Source organism: Triturus cristatus, chromosome 1_2 (assembly GCF_964204655.1).
Source record: "Triturus cristatus chromosome 1_2, aTriCri1.1, whole genome shotgun sequence".
NCBI classification, from domain to species: domain Eukaryota; kingdom Metazoa; phylum Chordata; class Amphibia; order Caudata; family Salamandridae; genus Triturus; species Triturus cristatus.
The window spans coordinates 220,422,942-220,446,067 of NC_140580.1; the positions used below are offsets into that span (position 1 = coordinate 220,422,942).

The 23,126-nt window shown below is 44.5% G+C and overlaps 1 protein-coding gene across 8 annotated transcripts in view; it reads right to left on the reverse strand.

The window, feature by feature from the left end:
• USP54 (ubiquitin specific peptidase 54) overlaps positions 1-23,126 on the reverse strand; it is a 1,650,598-nt gene that overhangs the window by 594,714 nt on the left and 1,032,758 nt on the right. For all 8 annotated transcript variants that reach the window (XM_085603496.1, XM_085603494.1, XM_085603495.1 and 5 more), the window contains one exon: positions 277-450. In XM_085603496.1, the coding sequence (XP_085459622.1) occupies positions 277-450 (174 nt within the window). The remainder of the gene's footprint in view (positions 1-276; positions 451-23,126) is intronic.

The following is a 23,126-nucleotide window of genomic DNA, read 5'->3' on the forward strand; positions in this document are numbered from 1 at the left end:
TGGCTGGTGAGGCAAAGGAAGGCGCAATAGCTTTGCATGAGGAGGGGCCTCTTCGGCTGGGAGTCTCATTGCTAAAAGAGACAGAATTCTTTTGAGAAGGGTTTTTTTTTCTGGTCTACCCGTAGTATGCGGAATTCACCACCAGTTGGGAAGGAGAGCCCAATGGATGCAAGAGAAATCGTTATTTCAACATTTGCAACCACATCTTCTCATAGCCACCACTAAACACATTTTCTTATACAGTCTATACATAATTATCAGGTCAGTAGCAATTACCCTGGTTTTGTAGCTCATCCAGGTCCATGAATCTGCTGGGACGAGGATTGAACCCCATAGCAGCTTCGAGCTCTTTCTCCCTTTTTCTGCGTAGCTCCTGTTCATGAGCCTTTATCGCCACTTCTTCAGACAGCTCATCCAGCTCACTCTTCTGGGGAACTGGAAAATCAATTGCTGCAATACAAGCCCAATGTGATGTGATTATGTTATGCCACTTACTACACTTGCTATTTGTCACATTGTCGCTTTCACTGAAGCCATTGAGAAGCAATCAGATGAAGCATATGTAAGGCTATTTGCAGAGACCACTCCAGTTAATAAAGACGCTCCACCCCACTTGTTACTATTGTGTCCTTGGGATTACTGGTACTAAAATAACGAGATAACTAACTAAATTAATTACTAAAATAACTACTACCGACCGTTACAAAGTACAACTCGTACTTTAAAAGTGGAATTACGTAAAATTAATACAATGCAGAACATAAATTATATAAAATACAAACCATGAACTCCAATTCATATGCAATATGGAAATAGTGGCTCCTGAGCACAGAATTAACAAGAACTGGCAATGGCAATAGGTCTGTATTATAAATGAAAGTGTCTTGGGACACTGATAAGTGTAGACACTCAATAAGTCATCAAACAGACAGCACTCATCTTATTATTGCACTTAAGTATTTATTCATTCATTCATTAATTCACTGATACATCTTTCCATTCACCATGCACTTCCACACACCTGCAATAAAAACACAAACAAACTCAACAACATAAGCAAACTAAATTAGGACTTCGCATACCCCCAAAGAGACATAAACAAAAAGCCCTAGCTGGCTCATTCTCGGGCAATGGCCCCAAAATCTGTAACTCCCTCGCAGCAGATCACAGAGCCAACCCCTTCTACATGACCTTCAAGAGAAAACTAAAGGCCCTCCTAGATAACCACTGCTCACCCCCATGGTAGCTTGTCACGAGCAGACAGGCATATCCTCAAGGCAATGTGTAAAGTATTTGTACTGAAAACACACAGTAACACAGTGAAAACACCACAAATGGACACCATACCAGCTTAGAAAAATAGAATATTTTTATCTAAACTGAATAAGAATGACAACAAAAAACCAACATACATGTATCAAATTATGACTTTAGAACAGTTATTTAAAAAATAGAACAAAATAGCTCCAACTGGGGCTATTACGCGGTTGTGACAGGCATAAATTCAAAGTACGGTGCTGACCACAAGGTCCACGGCGTCAGGCATGGAGTCATACGGACCCCCAAACAACAGTACCCGAAAAATGAAGTCTAGGGATGATGCATGGCGTCGTGGAAGTGAGGCGTCGGTGCTGAGGTCGAGGCCGGTTCCCTGGTTGCCATGGGGGAGGCAAGGCATGGAGTCCTGGGTGAGGCGAGGTGTCGAATCCAGGTCAGGGGAAGTTAGGCAGCGTTGGCAGTGAGGCATAGGTTCCGGTGAGGCAAAGAGTTTGTGAAGTCACCCTCGTCTGTTATCGGCTCTGCAATAACGTGATGAAGGCGCTGGTGGCGTCGGTGTGAGCACTGGTGTCGGGAAGGCCGATAACTGCAGGCATCAACAAGCGATGAAGGGTGTTGGAGCTGCAGTTTAGGTGCAGCTGTGCATCATGCTTTTCACAAGTGGTTCCCCTGGCCTTGGTGCAGGTTGCAGCATCGCTGGCGGCAGCTCTGACAGTGGTGGAATTGTTTTTCTTGCTTTGAAGCATCAACCACACAATTCTCAGGGCCCAGGTACTGGAATTGGCACTCTTTTGAATGCAGGAGTCCAGGTGTGGGTCAGTGGGCTGCAGGTGAAGTCTTCGTGGCCCTGAGACTTTAGAACAGGCGGCCCGCACACACAGGCCCCTGGAGATTTTTCTTCAGTCAGGTTCACAGCAAAGTTCCAGTCTTTGTGCTTTCCTTAGTAGAAGCAGAGACTGCAGGCCAAGCCAGCTTAGCACACACAGCAAAGGGGCAGTAGTTCTCCTTACAGCTCTCCGGCTCTTCTCCTTGGCAGAGGTTCCTCTTGAGTCCAAAAGTAATCTAACTCTCTGGATTTTAAGGCTCAATACTTATACCCCATTTTCTCTTTGTGGCAAGGGTCTCTGAGCCCAGCTCAAACCAGTTGTGTTCTCTCTGGTGCAGCATCAATGCAGGAGATGGCGACAGCATTGTGCAGAGGAGACACTGCCTATTCAGGTGCTAGTGAAACTCCTACCACCACTCTAAATGCAGCCAAGGCCTATTCAGCCCAGCTATGAGTCACCCAGGTAAGGCAGGACACACCACAATCCTCCTTGTGGTGGTCTATTGTGAATGCACATCTCCAGCTCCTGTCACTGACAGTCAATACACAAACCAGCAGAGCCACACAGGATGGTTAAACAGAAAAATACCTACTTTCTAAAAGTCGCATTTTTAAAAACACAATTTAAAAACCATCTTCCTAAAATGATATGTTAGTAAATTCTGAATTCAGAGAGCCTAAACTCCATTTCTCCATCTGGTCCCAATAGAAAGTTATGCTTGTAAGATGTTACAAAGTAACTCCTATGTTAGCCTATGGGACAGACAGCCTTTCAAAAGTGAAAAACGAAATTGGCAGTACATAAGACATGTGAAACATACTAGTACATGGCCTACCTTTTACATACACATCATCTTGCCCATGGGGGTACCTTGGGCCTACCTGAGTGGTGCCTCACATGTAATAAGATGGAAGGTGGGGGCCTGGCAAGTGGAAGCACTTCCAGGTTGATATGGCAGTTACAAACTGCATGTGCAGACACTACAGTGGCAGGTCTGAGACAGATTTAAAGGGGCTACTTGTGTGGGTGGCACAATCAGTGCTGCAGGCCCGCTAGTAGCATTTGAGTGACAGGCTCTGGCACACTCAGTGCACTTTACTAGGGGCTTAACAGTAAATCAAATATGCCAATCATGGATATTCAATCATAATAACAATTTCCCTATGGAGTACTTGAACTTTGACACTGATCAGCAGTGGCAAAGTGCCCAAAGAATCCAAGCCAGTAAATCCGAAATTCAGCATACCATAAAAAATACAGGAGGCAGAGGCAAAAATTCAGGAGAAGCCACGCCAAGGATGCCAAGTCTAACACATGTTCTCTCCGGCTGAAAAGTGCGGAGAACTACCCATCCTCTTGGGAGTTCTCATCACTAAGGCAGAAGAATCTGGGCAGACCATCAGCATTGGCATGTTCTGTACCGGGGCGGTTATCAATGAATGAATGATGTGCATTTGCAGAGTGCATGCCTACTCAGCAAGAGTGTCTGAGTGCTAAATAGTCTCCATCTAGCAAATCCAGAACATCCCTAACCACGGAATATCCAGGTTTTGAGCTGTTTCTTAAAGGTCTCCAGGTCAGTAACAGCTCTGAGGGACTCTGGGAGTTCCAATCTAAGGCTCCCAGGAACCTGACGGAGCTACCTTCCGAATGGGTTTGGCGAATTCTAGAAATGCAGGCCAGACCCAAGGAGGATTACCTCAGGGTTCTGTCTGGCATGTGATGGCTTACTCTCTTTCTGATATAGCCCACGCCGCTGCCATGAAGAGCATTAAAAAACAGTACCAGAGCCTAAAATCTGATCCTCTTTCTCATAGGGAGCCAATGTAAAGCCGTAAGTTGTGGGGACATATGAGTCCTGAGCTTAAGCATCAGTACCAGCCTGGCAGCAGCATTTTGAACCACCAGAAGACGATGGAGAAGACAATCTGGGAGGCCTAGGTACAAGACATTGGCATAGTCCAGTCTGGAAGTAACCAGTGCCTGGACCATGGTTTTCCAGGTTTCCAATGTGAGTAATGGAAGGAATTTCCTCAACATTCGTAAAAGGCCAAAGCAAGAACAAACTACCAACTGGACTTGAGATCCAATCAAGAGAGCACTACCACTATATATACCCAGATTTTTTACCATGTTTTGTGCCACTAGAGGAGGCACCGTAAAGTCTATTCTCTGTAGGGAGATGGACCCCCTCAACAGTTTTGGGTTTTCACCCCTCATTTGCAACAACCATCTGAGGGGCCTGTGGTCTGTCTGAACCCGGAAGTGAGTCCCAAACAAGTAGGGCCTTATCTTGTTTAGCGCCCAGACCACAGCAGAAGCTTAGCTTTCAATTGCACTCCACCTTTGTTTCCTGGGAAGTAGCCTCCTACTAATGAAAGTTACAGGTTGGTCCAAGCCCGCCTCATTCAATTGTGAGAGAACTACACCTACACCATGCTCTGAAGCATCTGTCTGCACTACAATTTCTTTGGAGAAATCGGGTGCCTTGAGCTTGGGCACTGTGCACATGGCAGATTTCAGGGCATCAAAAGCGATCTGACAGGCATCAGTCCAGATCGCTTTCCTGGGCTGCTTCCTTGAAGTCAGCTCTGTCAAGGGGGTAGCAATGGTGCCATACCCCTTGACAAACCGTCTGTAGTACCCGGTGAGACCTAAGAAGGCTCTCACCTCTGTCTGGGTCTTGGGTGGGGCAAGAGGTCCCAAGCCAGATAGGTGTCAATCTTAGGCTGTAGGGGTGCCACCTGGCCACTTCCTACCAAAGGCCCTTGCCCTATCTGGCACCTGCTGGCCTGGATAGTGAGGCCTTCCTTCTGCAGAGCCTTCAACACTTCACAGAGGCGTTGCGAATGTTCCTCCCAATTGGAGCTGAACAATGCAATTATCATCCAAGTAGGCAGAGCTGAATTCCCCCAGCAATGACAGTACCTGGTTGACCAGTCTCTGGAATGTGGCTGTGGTATTCTTCAACCATGATGGCATGACCCGGAACTAGTAGTGCCCATCTGGTATTGAGAACGCAGACCTCTCTTTGGCCCCATCAGTTAAGGCAATCTGCCAGAACCCAGACATTAGATCAAACGAGCTGAGGTACCAGGCAGCTCCTAACTGATCGATAAGCTCATCAGCTCTGAGGATGGGGTGCACATCAGTCCTGGGGACGGCATTGAGCCCATGGTGGTGTTGCGGGGATTCTGCTCATGCACAGAACTATGCGCAGGAAACCAGGACCTCAGTGAATTGGGGCGTACCAAAAAACTCACCTCAGTACCTAGAACCCCTATCCGACTAGCATTAGTGTCTCGTTTGTTCTCCGTACCACATCGAAGCTACCAATAATTAGACAACCCAGAACAAGCGACTTAGAATACTCTCAGGAATGGTGGGAATCAAGAACACCTTTTCGTTGTTATTTTCCTATCAATCCACAACATGAGTAATCAGAGAAACGGAAAAGTTTTAAAACGTTTATTTTTAACTACGTGCTCCAAGATGCAGTATTTTGGCTAACATAAGCAAACAAATGATTAGAAATATTATCATCAGCATTGTTACAATTCCATAAAAAACAAAGGGAGAAATCATATTATAATGATAGTGGAAACAGGTCCTATAATACCTTGTATACCACCCTCCCCTGGCTAATAAGCTAGTTTTATAATAATAATAGAAAGTCTCTAGATTTGAATGGGGAACCCCATACCTCCAAGATCAGTTTATGTGAATCACATCACAGGATCAGCACTGCTCCCTGTGTCTGGAAAGGTTTTCTCCATGAGTGCCAGCATCATGCATGCAATGAAATATTAAAGGCACCCGAGTTTCAGATATTTGCAGCTGTCTGCTTGTTGTGTCTAGAGCGTGGGCTGATCAACCTGAATTCAACAGCATACATTGTTATTTGACCTTGACGGTTTCTGCACACAGTGTTCAGACTAAGGTCGCGGTGCACGCCTAGGGATGTGAAAAACAGACCGTTCTCATGTGAAGAAAAAGCAAGCAAGCAGTTTTACCTATAATAACAGCTACCTGTAGTGTCGTGTGCAAAAGCAGCAAAGTGGAAAGATGGCGTTAACATCTAAAACGCTTATGCTAACATAGCAATGTGTGCAGGCAAAATCCTGTCTCCACTACACCCTCCCTTGATCGGACCACGAACAAAATAGGGAAGTAATGTAGGAACGCAGAGTTCAAGTTCTAGTGAGACAGAACCAAGTTCATATATTGCCAATCCATACAATTGGTAGTGAAAAGTTCGAAAAGTTTGTTGGAAAATATTAAAAAATAAAAAACCAATCAGGGGAGGTATACAGCCCATTCTGGAGTAAAAAAATAAAAAGTAAAAAAAATTGAATTAGTATATGCGGAAGATGGACAACTGCCAATTTAATCCATCAACGTGTAGGCACAGTATGTTGCAACAGCCTCCAAGAGAAGGTCATTGTAATCTTCAGTAAATGATTCAGCCATCCAATCTAATAAAGTAAACAAACATACATGTTCTTCGATAACCGGAGCCTCTAGCACCATCAGAGAACAACTTGCGTGTTCTTCAAGATAACTTCGTGCCAGGAAGTCATGGGCTGCTGCATATATATCCCAATTTCCTAGGATTTCGTGTGCAGCTGCACAGGCCATAATCCCGATGCCAGAACAGTCCAACTCACCAGCCACTAAGGGACTCATCAGTCAATCATAATCAGAGGCAGGAGACGCCGTGTTTGACAGGCACAAATCCAGAGCCCATTCAAATGAACAATCTAGGCAATGGAAAATAGGTTGCACGCAAGTAAAGTATGAGAACCGGAAGGACAATCCATAGGCTACGCTCAAAGTGGCCAGAGGTAGTGTTCCATAGTATTCAAGCATCCGGTTGCGCAGTTGGAGCAGCCGGGGCAGGCTGTTGTGTGACACAGATCGTGCAGCCATTGCGGAGCAAACAAACCAACAGCAGCACACCAGCAGTCAAGCCGAGGATTAACGGAAGCCCGCCGAAGACGCTGGAAAAAATAGAATGAAATAATGCCGGTATCACACCAAATATTGTTTGGAACGAGGTCACAAGGCAGGAGCCCACAACTTTGAAAAAATCCACCAAGCCAGTTGTTGACGAGGCCTTGAATATAGTGTGAATCAGAGCACCGAAACAAAGTGGCAGATCAGTATTTAAAAGGGCATGCACCTCGGTGCGGGTGTTAGCTATGTGAAGGACAAATGTTTCACGAGAGGAAGTTAGGGCGATTTCTTTTTGAGACAAGCGAGCCCTTATTCTGCTCATCTTGTTGAACTCTGCTTTCAAGGTTGGTATGGAAGGCCAGATGGATACATCGAGTCTCCCATGTGGGGGTGGGAAAAGCACATTCTTACAACAGATAACTCGTTGGGAGACAGTTACAATGTACAGAATCCCTACTAGCATCCCGCAACACGCCTCATTATTTAAAAGCAAATAGCTACCGTTAGCTAATAACGTGAAAGTTGGTGTAATTGCTGGCACAGGATTTCCCTTCAAAATGCAAGCTAAATTCGGTGCGTGAACGTTGCAAGCGCCATGCAATTGGATGTTCCTACAAACTACTGAGTGATCAGGTGTGAAAGTGCACTCCTCTCCTTTTAAATAAACCTCCTTACCCTCTCTCAGGCACCTGTATGTAAATGGGAGCGATCAAACTTCATGGAGAAAAGCGGTACCTAGTGGTTCATATCTGCCTATGGCATAGTGTTTCATACATGAACGGAACTTAAACAATGGAAAAGGTAGTGTGATTAACCCATGGATAAGCCACACAGCTGAGCTTGATTCAGCCACAGAGAATGGTAAAGGTTCCAACTTTTCAATATGCAATAGTGAATATGTCGCATCCTTCATGGACATGAACTGTTGTTTATCAGTCAGATTAAACGGCAGGAATAATGATGATGTATTCATGTAGTCCCAGGGCACTTTCCCAGCCTTCAATGTTTGTAAAGTCCATGCAAACTGCATTATAGAACGCAATTGATTTTGACCATGGTATAGGACAGGCATGTCATCCTGTACAATATCCACAACAGATGAAACAATATTATCCTATGTGTACATTCTGGAAAAAAGAGCGTTAATGCTATTATCAATGACTGCAAGCACTTTTCCCGAATTTGCTTGATCAATAGCTCTTAATCTAGAAGCAGCTTCAATTTGAGATAATTTCCAAACTTCGTTGTAAATAGCATACACCCATCTTTTGGAACTGCCACCCACAGGGCCCGTAACAAAATTATTCAAATCTACATTGTCAGTTAATTTGGACAAATGAAGCTTAACTGACGCTAAGGTGGAATGTTTAAGCCAATTTTGACACAATTTTCCTACTGAATAGGTAGTAACAGAATGGGAGTTTTCAAACCGGGGGTCAACTCTAACCTGTGCGTAGCCGGATCTCAGCCCCAGAAAACAATGTTGACAAGAGTGAAGTTTTCTGCCATATCAACCATCCATGGGGATCTAAGTTTGAAATATTGAAGGATGTTTTAGTACTTAATGACTGCAATTCATCAAGAGACAGATCTGTGTGTTTGCCCCAGGAAGGATAAGCACCCAGATCAGGAATAGTATGGGCATTCATCTTTTTAGAAGTAGCCAATCCAAAGCAGGTGGTCTGAAAAATAGTAGAATTCAAAAATAACATATAGTTCGGTATAAGGCACGCACGATGCAAAGCCTCAGAGCCTTGCACGTGCCAGGTTTTAGAACCCCAAACAGATTTAAGATCAATGGCATCTTTCCACAGCTCATAGCCCCCTATAGCTAACTCATCCATAAAGCACTTTGAATACAGTAATTTAGTGTGTGTAAGTTTAACTTTGGAAGCTGACTCAGCAGACATTTTAAAATAAAAGGCTTCAGGTTTTGATACACAAATCGGTAAAATATGTACATTTTTTCACTAGAGTTTTGGAACTGCCTTCAATGGGAGCTGGACAATGTTCCCATTGTGTATAATTAACGATATTTCAAAATGTATTCGCTTTATGCAGGAAATGATTGCCATAATGTTGGTAGCAAAATAACTCTCCATAATTCGCTGAGTCTAAATAAAAATCTTCAGCCTCAAAAGCAGCATAATATTTTAAATCAGAAAAAAGAGCCTCAACGGCTTGGACATCCCAATCATCAGAGCGTATGTTTTGTTTCACAACATCCCCCACAGAAACACGAAGTACATTGGGGACATTAATCGCCTCTGTAGGGCCATGAATTTGAAATTTTACAGCATCCCATACAATCCCATCTAACATAGGCCAGGCAGTAATATTAGCAAAAGTCTGGTCCCTTTTCATGATGTGCGATGAGGAGGTGGGTGCCAAAGATCCATCAATTAATCTAATTGCAGATCTTTCGGTTAGATAATGTCCATTCACTAAACGAAAAAAGACAACTACATATCCAATCGACATAAACACAAAAATAGATATGAGCATCAGCCAAATGTATGTCCAAGGGGGAATTAAAAAATGTCTTTTAAACCAAACAGCAAAAATTGAAATTTTTTGATGGGGCAGTCGATGTTGTAGAGTTGGTGTCAAACGTGACTGGTCAACTGGACTTGATTGCAAACCAGGCAACGACACATCTGTGGGATAGGTATACTCAGTATCTTCATGGGGACCACCACCAGTGGAGTCAATAAAGGATTTGTAACTGTATGCATCTCTATGGCAATGTCAAGCCTGTTCGTATTTGCCGGAGCCAAAACAGAATTTCTCAGCATTGCTGGACAAGAGACCGCTGGAGTCAAACTAAGAAGAATCGGCCACTCGCTGTAGTTTGACATTGTCAATGGAGATGTACCTGTTATCCTTGCGACCAGGAAGTGGAGGTAAAATGACTGTTCTTGTACCCTGCACGCCAAGCACTCGAACAGGTGCATGATAAGAGGGGCCGAATTCCTTCTTGTTCTCCACCTTCTCACGGAGCACGTCACCAACTTGAGGTAGCCAGCCAACTACCGGAATCTGAAGTGCAGCATCAGTTGTGGAGCGCAAGTGTTCCTTTGAAAGAGTCTCTTGTAGATTCTGTAACACAGCAGAATGATCATCTACGTCAAAGGGTGCAGCCGACGCCGCCATGTCAATACCATCAAGGTCCGGGACAAACATTTTTATGCCAAAGAGCATTTCGTATGGGGTCTGCCCACCCAGAGACCTTAAAGGAAGATTATTAAGTGCACGTTGAATGCTATACAAATGGGCCAACCAGTTCCTGCCAGTACCTAAAACCCTAGCTGTCAAGGATTGCTTTAAGTCACGGTTCATTCGCTCCATAACAGAATTGCCCTCAGGCCTATATGGAGACGAAAATTTGACTTGGACCCCCAAAGATCTTATGGCATCCTTGTACGCCTTAGAGGCAAACTCCGGACCCTGGTCCGAATGGCGGGTACCACATGCAAAAATTCCCACAAAGACACGCAAATTCCTGATGACAGTTCGAGCATCAGCACTCCTTTGTGGCCAGACCAATAGAAAACGTGTGCACGAATCCACTGCAACTACGATGTACTCATACGCAGTATCAGAGGAGAAAGGACCGCAGTGATCCAAATAAATACACCCAAGTGGTTCAAAGATATGTACAACTGTGTTTGAGGTGGACACGCAGCAGTCGAAGGTTTAATCTGCTGGCAAATGTCACAAGTAAGGACATAATCACGAGTCTGTTTATACAATCCGCGCCACCAATAACGTTGTTGTAAGATAGTGGCGGTCGCTGAGACACCTGCATGGGCTGAAGCCATAACTTTGTGAGCAGCTGTTATCAAAGCAAGTCTGCGGTCTGCGTTGGGAATCAACCTGTCACCAACGTTGTTAATTCTCACATAGGGAACTTTATCAGGACTTAAATGATAAGAGTATTTAGAAGGGAAACCTCAAGGGTAATTATCACCATCATCAATCTTACTTTTGGATCTTGTAACTGCTGCTACCAGATATGTTGCCACTGCTGTTTTCACTGCTTCATCAGCTAAACTGTTGCCAACAGCGTGGACCCCTACGCGCTGGTGACCAAGAGTATGAATTACATTCACGAGCGGCAGACGTTGTTTAAGTTCTGCGACTCGAACCCAAAGTATTTTATGTTTGATTGTGCTACCTTTGGAATCACGATATTCATTTTGAGACCAAAAGAATAAATTGTCATTGAAAGACTGAACACAGTAGTATGAGTCACTTACAATAAGAGCAATCACTTGAGGATAAGCAAACTCCAGTGCAAGCAGCAGAGCACGTAGCTCTGTCTGCTGGGAAGTACAATCACCCAATGTCTGCGTATGCACGACATCAGACTTGAGTTCTCCATTCACAAAAGTACCAGCCACTATTGCGCAGGCCGCTGAATAAGCATGCTTAGATGCCATCGCCGGTTGCGCCGCACCGTCAGTGTAAATGATACAATGGTAATCCTCAAGTCGGCGCAAGGACAGAGGAGCTAGATGAACAAATTCATACTGCAAATACTCCTGAGTCTGCAATGAGGCATCAAAGATGAATGTGACATCCGGAGACGTCAAAGAGATGGCCCATTGTATCCAACGTGGATGCAAAGCTTTAGAATTAGGTACACTGGCCTTTGTCACTGCCTCAAGGGCAGGATATGGTGTGACCACCAACATGCGTTTTCCCTGTGATAGCGCTCTCTCTTTTAGAATCGCCATCTGCACTGCAGTTAACACCTTTTCTACTGTGGAAAAGCGCATTTCAGCCGAAATGTACAAGTGTGACTTTTAAGCAATGGGGATGGTGTCCCCTTCATTAAACGTCAAGTACGTGAAACCCACTGTGCCAGGCACAATTCTGATTACGAGGTTTGTGTGGTTATCATGTGTCAATAAGTATTTAGAAGCAAGAAGATCAGCCTGTAAAGAGTGCAGTATAGCTGAATGTTCTGGCAGCCAGCTCGATTTGGCAAAAGTAGGTTGTACCAAGGCATATAGCGGCTTGATACGCTGGGCATAATCGGGAATGTAAGTACGCCCAAATTTTAAAAACCCAGCAAAGATTGTAGTTTTTTCAGAGCTGTGGGAGCGCGCAAACATGCGCATTTCTCCAGGAAGTGAGGTGCTAAACCTCGTCCTTCGTTGTTGAGTTCATAGCCCAAAAACAACACTGTATACTCTGCAATGTGTGATTTTGCAAAGTTAAATTTGTAACCGAAGTCAGCAAACATGACAATGATGCGGTCAACGCTAAATAGATGCAGCCATAATTCGTCGTCTGTGATATAAATATCATCAACATACGAGTATGCATCAGGGTCGATGCTCTCTAACAGAGGTTACACGTGCGGTAAAGACTCCTGGACTGTTTTTGTAGCCCATGGCTAATCTTCTAAACTGTTTTTGTTTGCCGCCAGCAGTAAAGGATGTCTGTTGACTACTAATAGAGGACAGGTTATGGCTATAAAAGCCATTGGAAATGTCAAGTGTGGTCTTAAACCTTTTTCTCACGAGACTATCAACGAGGGCAAAACTGTGGGAGTTTTGTACCGAACACGTCCGACAATGAGAGTTCAAATTAACCCTGGGCGGACAACTACGCTACGCTTGTGAAGTTTGCATAGTTTGTGCTACTTCGCGCTACACGAATTGCACGTAGCAAGGTGCAAACTCGCTTAGCGTAGCGTGGTTGGCATTTTTTGCTCGCTCGCGGTCCTCAACGTCAAGTTGGCGACCGCGAGCGAGCAAAATGATGTCCCGGCGAGACTATTTCCTTGTTCGCGATCAGCAACATCAAGTTGCCGATCACGAGTGCGGAAAATAAACCTCCCGGTGAGATTCTCAACGCGGGGAGGTCAGGTTTCTCATTGTCAGTGGTCACGTATGCTCGCGACCGCTCGCGATGAGAAACTACTAGTCCGCGTAGAGAAAGCTGCCGCTCAAGTAAATATCTACTTGAGCGGCAGTAAACGACAGCTCGCACTGTGCAAGATGCCGTTTTCAATGATTGCACAGTGCGTACAAGCATCTGGCACTGTGCAATCATCGCAAACAGCGCACTACATAGTTCGCGTAGTGCTACGCGTGTCTCGCATAGTGCGAAGTGCACTTTGCATAGCTACGCGTAGTGCCACTATGCAAACTACGCCCAGCGTTAGATCAAATGCCGATAATCCAAAACTAGGTGGTATGACCCTACAGGTTTGGTTACAGTGAAAAGAGGATTATTCATGGGTGACACACATGTTTCAATTACACCTTGATATTCCAATTATTCAAGGATTTCTGCGACGTGAGATCTAGCTTCCCGGCGCATGGGATATTGGGGTTGTGGCGGAGGCATAGACCGTAACGGAATCTCATGGCTTGGTGACAATTTATCCCACCCAACCTGAGTACGGTACAACGCCGGAGCAAGCACTTGTGCCCACTCTTCTGCAAAGTTCTGAGCTTGCTCCTTCGGCACTCTGGGAGAGGCCAAACCGCAAGCTGGGGGCCAGTCCGCCTCTGCTAACAAAATGTCATATGTAGAGGTCAGATTTGCCCAAAAAATCCCTTTTATGGTACGTTGTATGTCACCTTCAATTAAAAAGACTATGTCATATTGTCTGTCAGGGGGAGCCACTCTAGTGTCAGCAGTTTCTACAGTAATAAATGTGTCAGTTGCTGTCGCTTTCAGATATGGACGCAGTGCTTGCCGCACTATTGTAACCTCTGCTGCGCTGTCTAGCAGCGTTAGTGCCCATGTCACGTTCCGAAGCTGTTTTCTCACTATCTGTGGCATACCTCGCTGTTAGTGCAGCAACTTTCTTTTTCTGAAACGGAGGTCGTTGACGTGCAAAGTCGTCCTGCTTGCCTTTACCATCAGCCAGGAGGGGCTGCTCACGTCCTTGAGGGCCACCCCGTTGTCTGCCACGTTCACCACCACCGGCTTGCGAGACCAATGTTTCCTGTGAAGAACGAGGAGAACGTTGATCAGGAACCTGAAACCTATCAGGAGACCTAATTCTTGTGCGATCGCGCAATTCATATGTGCGTTCAGTAGTCACTGGTATTGGTGATGCGGGACGAGACCCCTGTTTCTGTTGCTGCTTTCCCTGATTTTTGCCTTTCCAATTTTGTTTAGGAAAAATAAGACGGTCGTCCTTTGTAGACTTAACCATCTGAGTTTGTGGTTGCGCTGTTGTTTTGGCAAAAGGCTTAACCGCCAAACTATTGCGGCCAATGGTCTTATAAGCCTCCGCAATAATTTTTGGTAACTGCTGGGGTTTATCGACGTCGTCAACGAGGCACAGTGCATTCGACACCTGAAAGTTAACAGCATCTCCCTTGACATTAGCAAGGATGAGATCAGCAACTACGTTGAACACGCCGACAAGCCTCATTCCCAACTCGACCGCTGCCCCTGGACCGTGCTCATCCTGAACACGCTTAATCACGGAGGGCAATACAGTCATATACGGTGTGCCGAAGCACTTCGCGTAGACTGCTGCAAATACTTTACCCCAGTTCTCACAATCTGTCACCTCAGGGACTAAGTCTTTCTGCAAACTAATTGTAAGAATCCTGTGTTTTTCCACAGGAGTAGAATTAGGAAATATTGATTTCAGCTGGTCAAATTTCTCAGCAAGCCAATAAGGCATATTGTCCTTATTCTGGGGGCACTTGCCCATTACCGAATTAACCATGACGGGACTAATAAAGATCCCGGCTGGTCCAACTGGTTGCGTCACAACCCCAGGTGCCCCCACCTGGACATTGCGAGAGACGTATTTCACCAAAGCCCTATGCACCACAATCAAGGCGGTATGTAGTTGACGTAAGTCATAAATTGAGGCTTGCAAATATCGTGGATGTGGTGTGAACCCAGCCAAGACTGGCCAAGTGGCCCCAGGAATGGGCAAGGGACCTAACCGAACCGGAGTTACGGTGTGGGGGGAGGGCACCATTGAACCAAATACGATGCTGCCAAGCGGAAATTGGAATTTCCTGCGTCCTATATGGCATGTAATTCGATGGAACTGCCGTAAGAGTGTATGAGTGGAACATCTTATCATCCGCATTCACCCCCAGAAAAGCAACCCAAGAGTAAAGCAACCCATAGGGGAACGATGCATCAGCACTCACTACAAAGATAATTGACGTTCCATAGTCTGGCACCCCGAACTGCACCAAATGACACCGGAGAGGTGCGCGACTATCCGCTGCAATAGCAACTGCAGCCATAAGGACGCAGAGAAGAAAAACAATTTATATTAAACCGTAGCACAAAAAGGGTCAGTATTTCAAAATGAAACCTTTTTAATTGTCAAGCTTGAATGAACCTGTAAGTCAACTATATAGGTGGGTTTAAACCATCACTCCCGTCAACCGGAAACAAGAGGGAGGGTGTTGTGGACAAATATAAGCACTACTAAGGTGTCTCAATCATAAGACAAAAACGTTAGGTGCGCCATGTTGCGGGGATTCTGCTCATGCACAGAACTATGCGCAAGAAACCAGGACCTCACTGAATTGTGGTGTACCAAAAAACTCACCTCAGTACCTAGAACCCCTATCCGACTAGTATCAGTGTCTCATTCATTCTCCGTACTATATTGAAGCTACCAATGATTAGACAACCCAGAACAAGCGACTTAGAATACTCTCAGGAATGGTGGGAATCAATAACACCTTTTCATTGTTATTCTCATATCAGTCCACAACATGAGTAATCAGAGACACGGAAAAGTTTAAAAACGTTTATTTTTAACTACGTGCTCTAAGATGCAGTATTTTGGCTAACATAAGCAAACAAATGATTAGAAATAATACCATCAGCATTGTTACAATTCCATAAAAAACAAAGGGAGAAATCATATTATAATGATAGTGGAAACAGGTCCTATAATACCTTGTATACCACCCTTCCCTGGCTAATAAGCTAGTTATATAATAATAATAGAAGGTCTTTAGGTTTGAATGGGGAACCCCATACCTCCAAGATCAGCTTAGGTGAATCACATCACAGGATCAGCACTGCTCTCTGTGTCTGGAAAGGTTTTCTCCAAGAGTGCCAGCATCATGCATGCAATGCAATATTAAAGGCACCCGAGTTTCAGATATTTGCAGCTGTATGCTTGTTGTGTCTAGAGCGTGGGCCGATCAACCTGAATTCAACAGCATACATTGTTATTTGACCTTGACGGTTTCTGCACACAGTGTTCAGACTGAGGTCGCGGTGCACGTCTAGGGATGTGAAAAACAGACCGTTCTCATGTGACGGAAAAGCAAGCAAGCAGTTTTACTTATAATAACAGCTACCTGTAGGGTCGTGTGCAAAAGCAGCAAAGTGGCAAGATGGCGTTAACATCTAAAACGTTTATGCTAACATAGCAATGTGTGTAGGCAAACCCGGTCTCCACTACAGTGGTCCACACAGAACCAAACTTCAGAAGTGTCACCGGGGTGGCAGATTTTTGAACCAAGACCACTGGGCTTCGCCAGGGGCTGCTGGAGGGCTCTATCACCCCTTATGCCAACATCTTGGATGATCATGGATGATCAATTATAATAACAATTTCCCTAGGGATTGCTTGCACTTTGACACTGATCAGCAGTGGCAAAATGCCAAAGTAACTAAGCCAGCAAAAACTAAATCCAGTATATCATCAAAAATACAGGAGGTACAGGAAACAAGTCAGGGGAAGCCAAGCCAAGGATGCCAAGTCTAACATGTATTCAGTGAATTTCATGGAAATTTGGACAGAGGTACAGGGCTTTCACCGTTTGTGTTAGCAAGAGTTTAATTGAGAGCTCAACCTCCTAGTTGGCATTACAGACAGCAAATACATAATTTCTGCATTTCAAGGAGTCCGCTTTCGCACATCTCATGTGATATGAGATAAAGTTATCTAGGGCTTTCGTGCCTTTAAGTCTGTGTTCATGGCAGCCTTTCATCAGTTTTAGATTCTAGGTGTTGAAGGTAAGCCTCTCACTTAGTGTATATCCCCTCCACTAAACCACTCCCATGCCCATTCAATTTTGTGGCTAGTTCCACCTTGGCACATTTCATGAATTCTCTGGGTCAAACCAAAGGTATAATTGTTGGATTTCCAAGATGCAGCTTTGTGGTGCTTATAGAGTGCCATAGCCAAATTAAAAAAGTTATTGCTGTGCCTTTTTTTGTGATGGGTTGAGAATCAAGTATAACCACAATGGGGTAACCATGTGTCCCTCAGAACCTGGGTATGTTTATGCAAAGCTACAATGGTTCTGTCGGGTAGGAAACAATTGCTTAGCAAGTAATGAACTGAATTGAAGAATGGTTACTTAATACATAAAAAACTAATCAGAAAATAATTTATAATTGCTTCAATTAGATAATAGCACGCATATTCAACCGTATTGGAGCACAAAAAAGCAAAACGCTGGCTAGTAGATGCTTGCAAAATTATTACTTTTTATAAATTGAAGCTTACATGTATATTTACAAATATTTAAAGGGCTGTCAATATGAGATACAATATTGGAGTGACAAATATTAAAGTGACATTGGGTGCTCAGTGATGGTGGTGCAGTGCATATATACAAAGTGAAATTATGTACAGGTATATCAAAAGAGAAAAGGTGGTCAGAGCGGCAGAGAAAAAAATATCTCTGGAAAATAGTGCATTTGCTTATTAATTTGGACCAAGAGACTTGCTTGAGCTGAACCATATATTATTGTCCAAGTTTCGACCCTGACAAGGTGCTATTAGGGTGTCATGGAGGGTCTTCTTCAGGACAGAGAAAAGGGATGACAGCCTGAAAGTAAGAAGGGAATTTATCAAAGGGTGTTCCAACTACAGGGGCAGGGATAAGTTGAGGGGTGTAAAAACACCATTTACTCACCCAGCATGGGGGTGGGCCCCCTTTGGCGTCCCTCGTTGAGTGGAGGCTGCCAATAGATCTATAACAGATCAAAACAATTTAGCCATAATGAAGGACCCCTGAGCCTGGGGGTAAGAGAAGATAGCGTGCAGATAAGGGGTCTTACCTGCAAAAGTCAGGGACGCGCAAGGATGTCGGTATACTTCATTGATTGCGGTCTTTAAATCTAAAGGATAAGTATATACATGGAATGAAGCCTGGGGTATGAAAGTTATAGGGTAAATCTATTCAATTATGAGACCAAACGTGATTGCTTAAAATCGCCACATAGGAAGGCTTACCTATGTAGATGAAATCGTAGGCTGTTATGTAAATAATCAATTAATCAGCCCGTTGGGAGATACAAACTGAATCGGTTCCAAAGGGTAGGCCAGTCACTAATCCTGTGTGGAAAGCGTGAAAAAAATAAACTCTAGATATAATAATAAATCAAGGAATTTGGGGCAATTGCAGGAGCTGATGAGATTAGCCTGCTTACCTGGCCGTGCCCGCACCCGTCGTAGCAGTCTTGAATAAGGCTGCCTAGCTCATGGTAAAATAGTGCACCGAGAGCAGCTTACGTTGAAGCGAGCACATAGGAGATGTGCGCGGTCAGTGACAGCAGCTAGATGCTGTTCAGATTGTCACCTTGAGAAATCTAACATGTCAATGCACCTGACATGTAAGCAAGAGACCGGATAACTCCACGGTCAGCGCGGGAGTGAGCCGTGATTGGTTCATGAATAGTACCAAGGAAAGTCAAGTGCCCACGAATCTGACACATGAAGATTTAAACAGGGAATATAGCAGTAAATGTTTAAATGTTACTTCAATGCAAATTAAAATTGAATAAATTGAGCATATTTATTACAAACCCTGATATTAAGTGTGCGCATAAACTTATGGAGCGGTTATACAGATAAATGTGGCCCTTTTTCGACAGGGAATTTGGCAATAAATGTTTAAATGGCACAGCAATGTGGATTAGAATGAATAAAAGTGCAAACCATGATGTTAAGAGTGTGCATAGACTTAGAGAGCGAGTGAATCTGGCACACAAGGATTCAAGCACGGAATTTCAGCAGTAGATGTTTAAATGGCACATCAATGCAATTAAAATTGAATAAATTGAGGATATTCAGTGCAAAACATGCTATTAGGTGTGCTCATAAACTTGGAGAATGGTTATCCACATAAGTATGGTTGGCCCTTTTCAAACAGAGAATTCAGCAATCAATGTATCAATGGCCTATCAATGCAGATTAAAATTAAATGAGCATATTCAATGCAAACCATGGTAGTAAGTGTGCGCATAAACTTAGAGGACGGTCATACACATAGGTATGGTTGGCCTTTTTACTTTTAAGGAATCATACATCAAGGCCCACTTCAGGTAAAACATTTCAGATTGAAAGAGTGATACATAGCATGTTACAACAGTCAGTGCATATAGTTGCTAAATGAGACACAAGGGACCCATAGAGTAAAACATGCTGCATGCAACAGTACATCTGGGGCCATATGTATCAAGCCTTTTTCCCGTTTGCAAACGGTCGGATTCTCAGAATAGGCGCCTTTGCGAATTGGAAAACGCCTTTTGGGATGTATCATCCCAAAAGGCTATCGCAAAATAGAGAATAGCAAAATTTGCGATTCTCTATTTTAAGAATGCAATTAAGGAATTACAAATTGCGATTCCTTAAATGCAATTCTGGAAGCACCAGAAATTTGCTAATTGGCCTTAAGGAATTGCAAATTACCACCAACCTTAAGTTGGGGGTAATTTGCGATTCTCTTTAAAAAAGGACTTTTTAGATTTTTTAAAAGTGCCATATGTCGCACATACATGCCCTTAGGGCATGTATGTGCGCACAATGTGCATACATGCATATTTCAGGGGTGCAACAGGGTGTCCTTTTGGCACCCTTGCAACCTTGAAATTGCATTCTCAATTTGCGATTCTCTAATTGGTAATCGCAAATTGAGAATGTCTTCCCATGCATTCCTATAGGCCTCCTAGCCCATAGGAATGAAGGGGAAGGTATTCCTTGTCTGCGAATCTCAATTTACGATTCGCAAATAAAAAATATGTAGGATTTGCAAAATATTTAGCAAATCCTACATACATTGCATTTTGCGATTCTCTAATTGCGATTCGCTAAAAATCACAATTTGAGAATCGCAAAACTCTTTGTTGATACATATGGCTCCTGGTCACTTAATGGATGACTGGTAGTGCATGAAAGCCACTCGGGTAAATCATGCTACAGAAGTCAGATACAGGTGGGAGAGGAAAGTTAGGGGCAATCAGCCATCAAGATGAATAAGAAGTGAGAGACAATCGGGTGTCTTATCACAGTTGGCCCATTTATCTCGAGGTCTTCTCTAGTTCATTCAACCCATTGTCAACCGTGTAGAAAGGATGAATCCACTTACACTCTTTGAAGTTGAGGGATGCAGCGATTGCACCACCTCTAGGATGTGTACATATTTTTTCTACCACCCACCATCTTAGACCTTCAGGTGTATGGTTCAGGGTATTGAAATGTTCAACTAGTGGGGCCCCCTGTACTTTACATTTTACCCTGCTCATGTGTTGTAGGTCTCTTGCCTTTACCTTCTGTGTTGTCTGTCCTATATATAGCATGTTGCAGGGACATCTGATTGCAGATATGACATTAGCACTGTTACAATTTGTGTGTAAGGGAAGATTGTATGTTCTGTTCTGGTGTGTGAATGATGTACCTTCCACGATCTAGGAACAGGCCTTGCAGTGACCGCACTTGTGGTGTCCAGTCAGAGCGGGCAAACCTAGCTGACTTCTGATGTCAGTTGGTTTTGGTAGTTCCAGATAGGCTTTGACTACAATGTCCTTGATAATCTTAGCTCTCTTGAAAGCAAAGATGGGGTCTTTTGTCGTGCCTAGTTCGCTGGCAACAAGATTCCAATATTTTTTCTCGATCTTTTTGATCTCGTTGCTTCTTGAGTTGAAAGTGGTGATGCAAATGATGTTCTCTTGTCCTAATGTTTTCAGTTTCACTTGGAGGAGGAGGTCACGGGGGCAATATCAGGCTCATTTTGTAGCCTGTTTGAGCAATCCTATTGAGTATCCTCTCTCCTTGAGACGGTTGGTTAGAGTCTCCGCTTCCTTGAAGAAGTCAACCCTGCAGGTGCAGTCTCTCCTAAGCCTGAGAAACTGCCCATTTGGAAGGTTGTCCCTCAAGCTCCTCGGATGGTGCGAGTCGTATTTGAGTGTAGAGTTCAGTAAAGAGTACCCCTTCCTCTACTTTAAAGGTGAGGTTCAAGAAGTTAATGGTTTCGTTGCTGTAGGACATTGTGAACTGGATTTCGCTGGATCTGCTATTCAGCCAGTCCCTGAAGTCATTCAGGTTTGTTTCAGTGTCAGTCCATATCATCATCACATCATCTATATAGTGCTTCCATACTTCAATGTGGTCTATGAAAGGGTTATTAGAGTTATATAGATGTTCATATTCTAGTGGCTGGCCTCCTGGGGGCATAAATTCATCGCGGCAGCACCCGCACACGAGAGTGGTTGACACGAAGGTGCAGGAATTTTAGAGCCTTCTTAACGCACTCTTTTAGAACATATTTTAACATTTTGATCCTGTATTGTGTGAATTGCTGTTGTGTTTGGGTGGGAGCGGGGAGCCTCAATCTTACCTGATCTATTGTATACCGCCGGGCAGCCTCTCCAGTCCACCGCAATTGCTAGACGATTGATTGAGTGGAAAGAGGAGGGCTTTAGTTTTGCCAGCTACACCGGATGCCATTTGCGGAGGTCAGCACTCTAGTGGCTGGCATCCTGGGGGCATAAATTAATCGCGGCAGCACCTGCGTAGCCTAAGGCAAGCCCGTCTGCGCCTGGACGCTGCCGGGTGCCAGGAGATGCTGTCCGTTTCCCCCCAGGTGGGTCCCCAATCTAGGATATCCTACAGGAGAGAGGACCTGTTGAAGATAGGCAACCTATCCCCTTGTGTGAGGGGCATTGACAAGCAGAGAATAAAGCATACGATTGGCCCGGGGAACTGCCCCTGCTGTGGCTGGTCACGGGGGGATGCACAGAGAGTCTCTATTAAAACACATCACCCTGCCAGGAATACTGATCCCCTTAAGGAACAATCTGGGGGGTTAGAAAAGCAGACGGGGGAGAGCAAATTGCCCCCTTTAAAGGCCTCTATCTTAATTCCAGATCGGTCTCCAAGTATGTGGTTGAAATTTGGGACTTGCTAGATAACGTCAGACCAGATGTATGTCTCCTTACAGAGACATGGCTCCAAAATGAGTCTATGCCAGCACTGGCTTTAGCTTTCCCCGCAGAATACTCTGTGACACGACTGGAAAGGGTGGGCAAGAGAGGTGGAGGATTAGCGATTGCTGTACGTCCGCCCTTTCTCAATAAGATGCTAGACACTGTCTCCTCGCCCAACATAGAACTGTTGATCTTTAGGGTGGAGTCACCCCAAGCAACTGCCTGGTCCGGAGACCTAGTGTACCATCCTCCAGTAGAGAATAAGAAGGAATTCGTCATGACCCTATTAGAAAGACTACCCCATATATATTGCCACAGATACGTTCCTTCTAGTAGGGGACTTTAATCACCAACACAGAGTCTGCTAGTCTAGTGTCAGCCATGGAATCACTAGGTCTCCTGTCAAGAGTTGCCAGTCCCACACATCGGGCTGGGCACCAGCTAGACACGATTTTCTCTAATATGCAGGAATTGGTTGTGGAACCCCCACAGTCACTAGGTTGGACTGACCATACTGCCTTTAGTTTCTACTGGGCACTTTCTAAGCCACCCGCCAGATCACCAGGCCAGATAGATTTTCGTAGATCTTGGATAAATGTGACTGCAGCGGCCTTTGGCAAAATATTTACGGCCCCCTCACTTAGTGACTGTCAAGACTCTGATACAGCCTTAGGGAAGGTCGAGGCCTCAATTATAGAGGTCCTTGACTTTATTGCCCCAATAAAAAAGGTTAAGATGCAAAAGAGGGCAGCCCCTGCGCCTTGGTATTCAGATACTCTGAGGAGAGAAAAGACCCTCTGCAGGGCCAAATAAAGGAAATCGAGGAAATCGAAAGCTGAGCCAGATGAAGCACTGTATCGATCGGCACATAGAGCATACCTT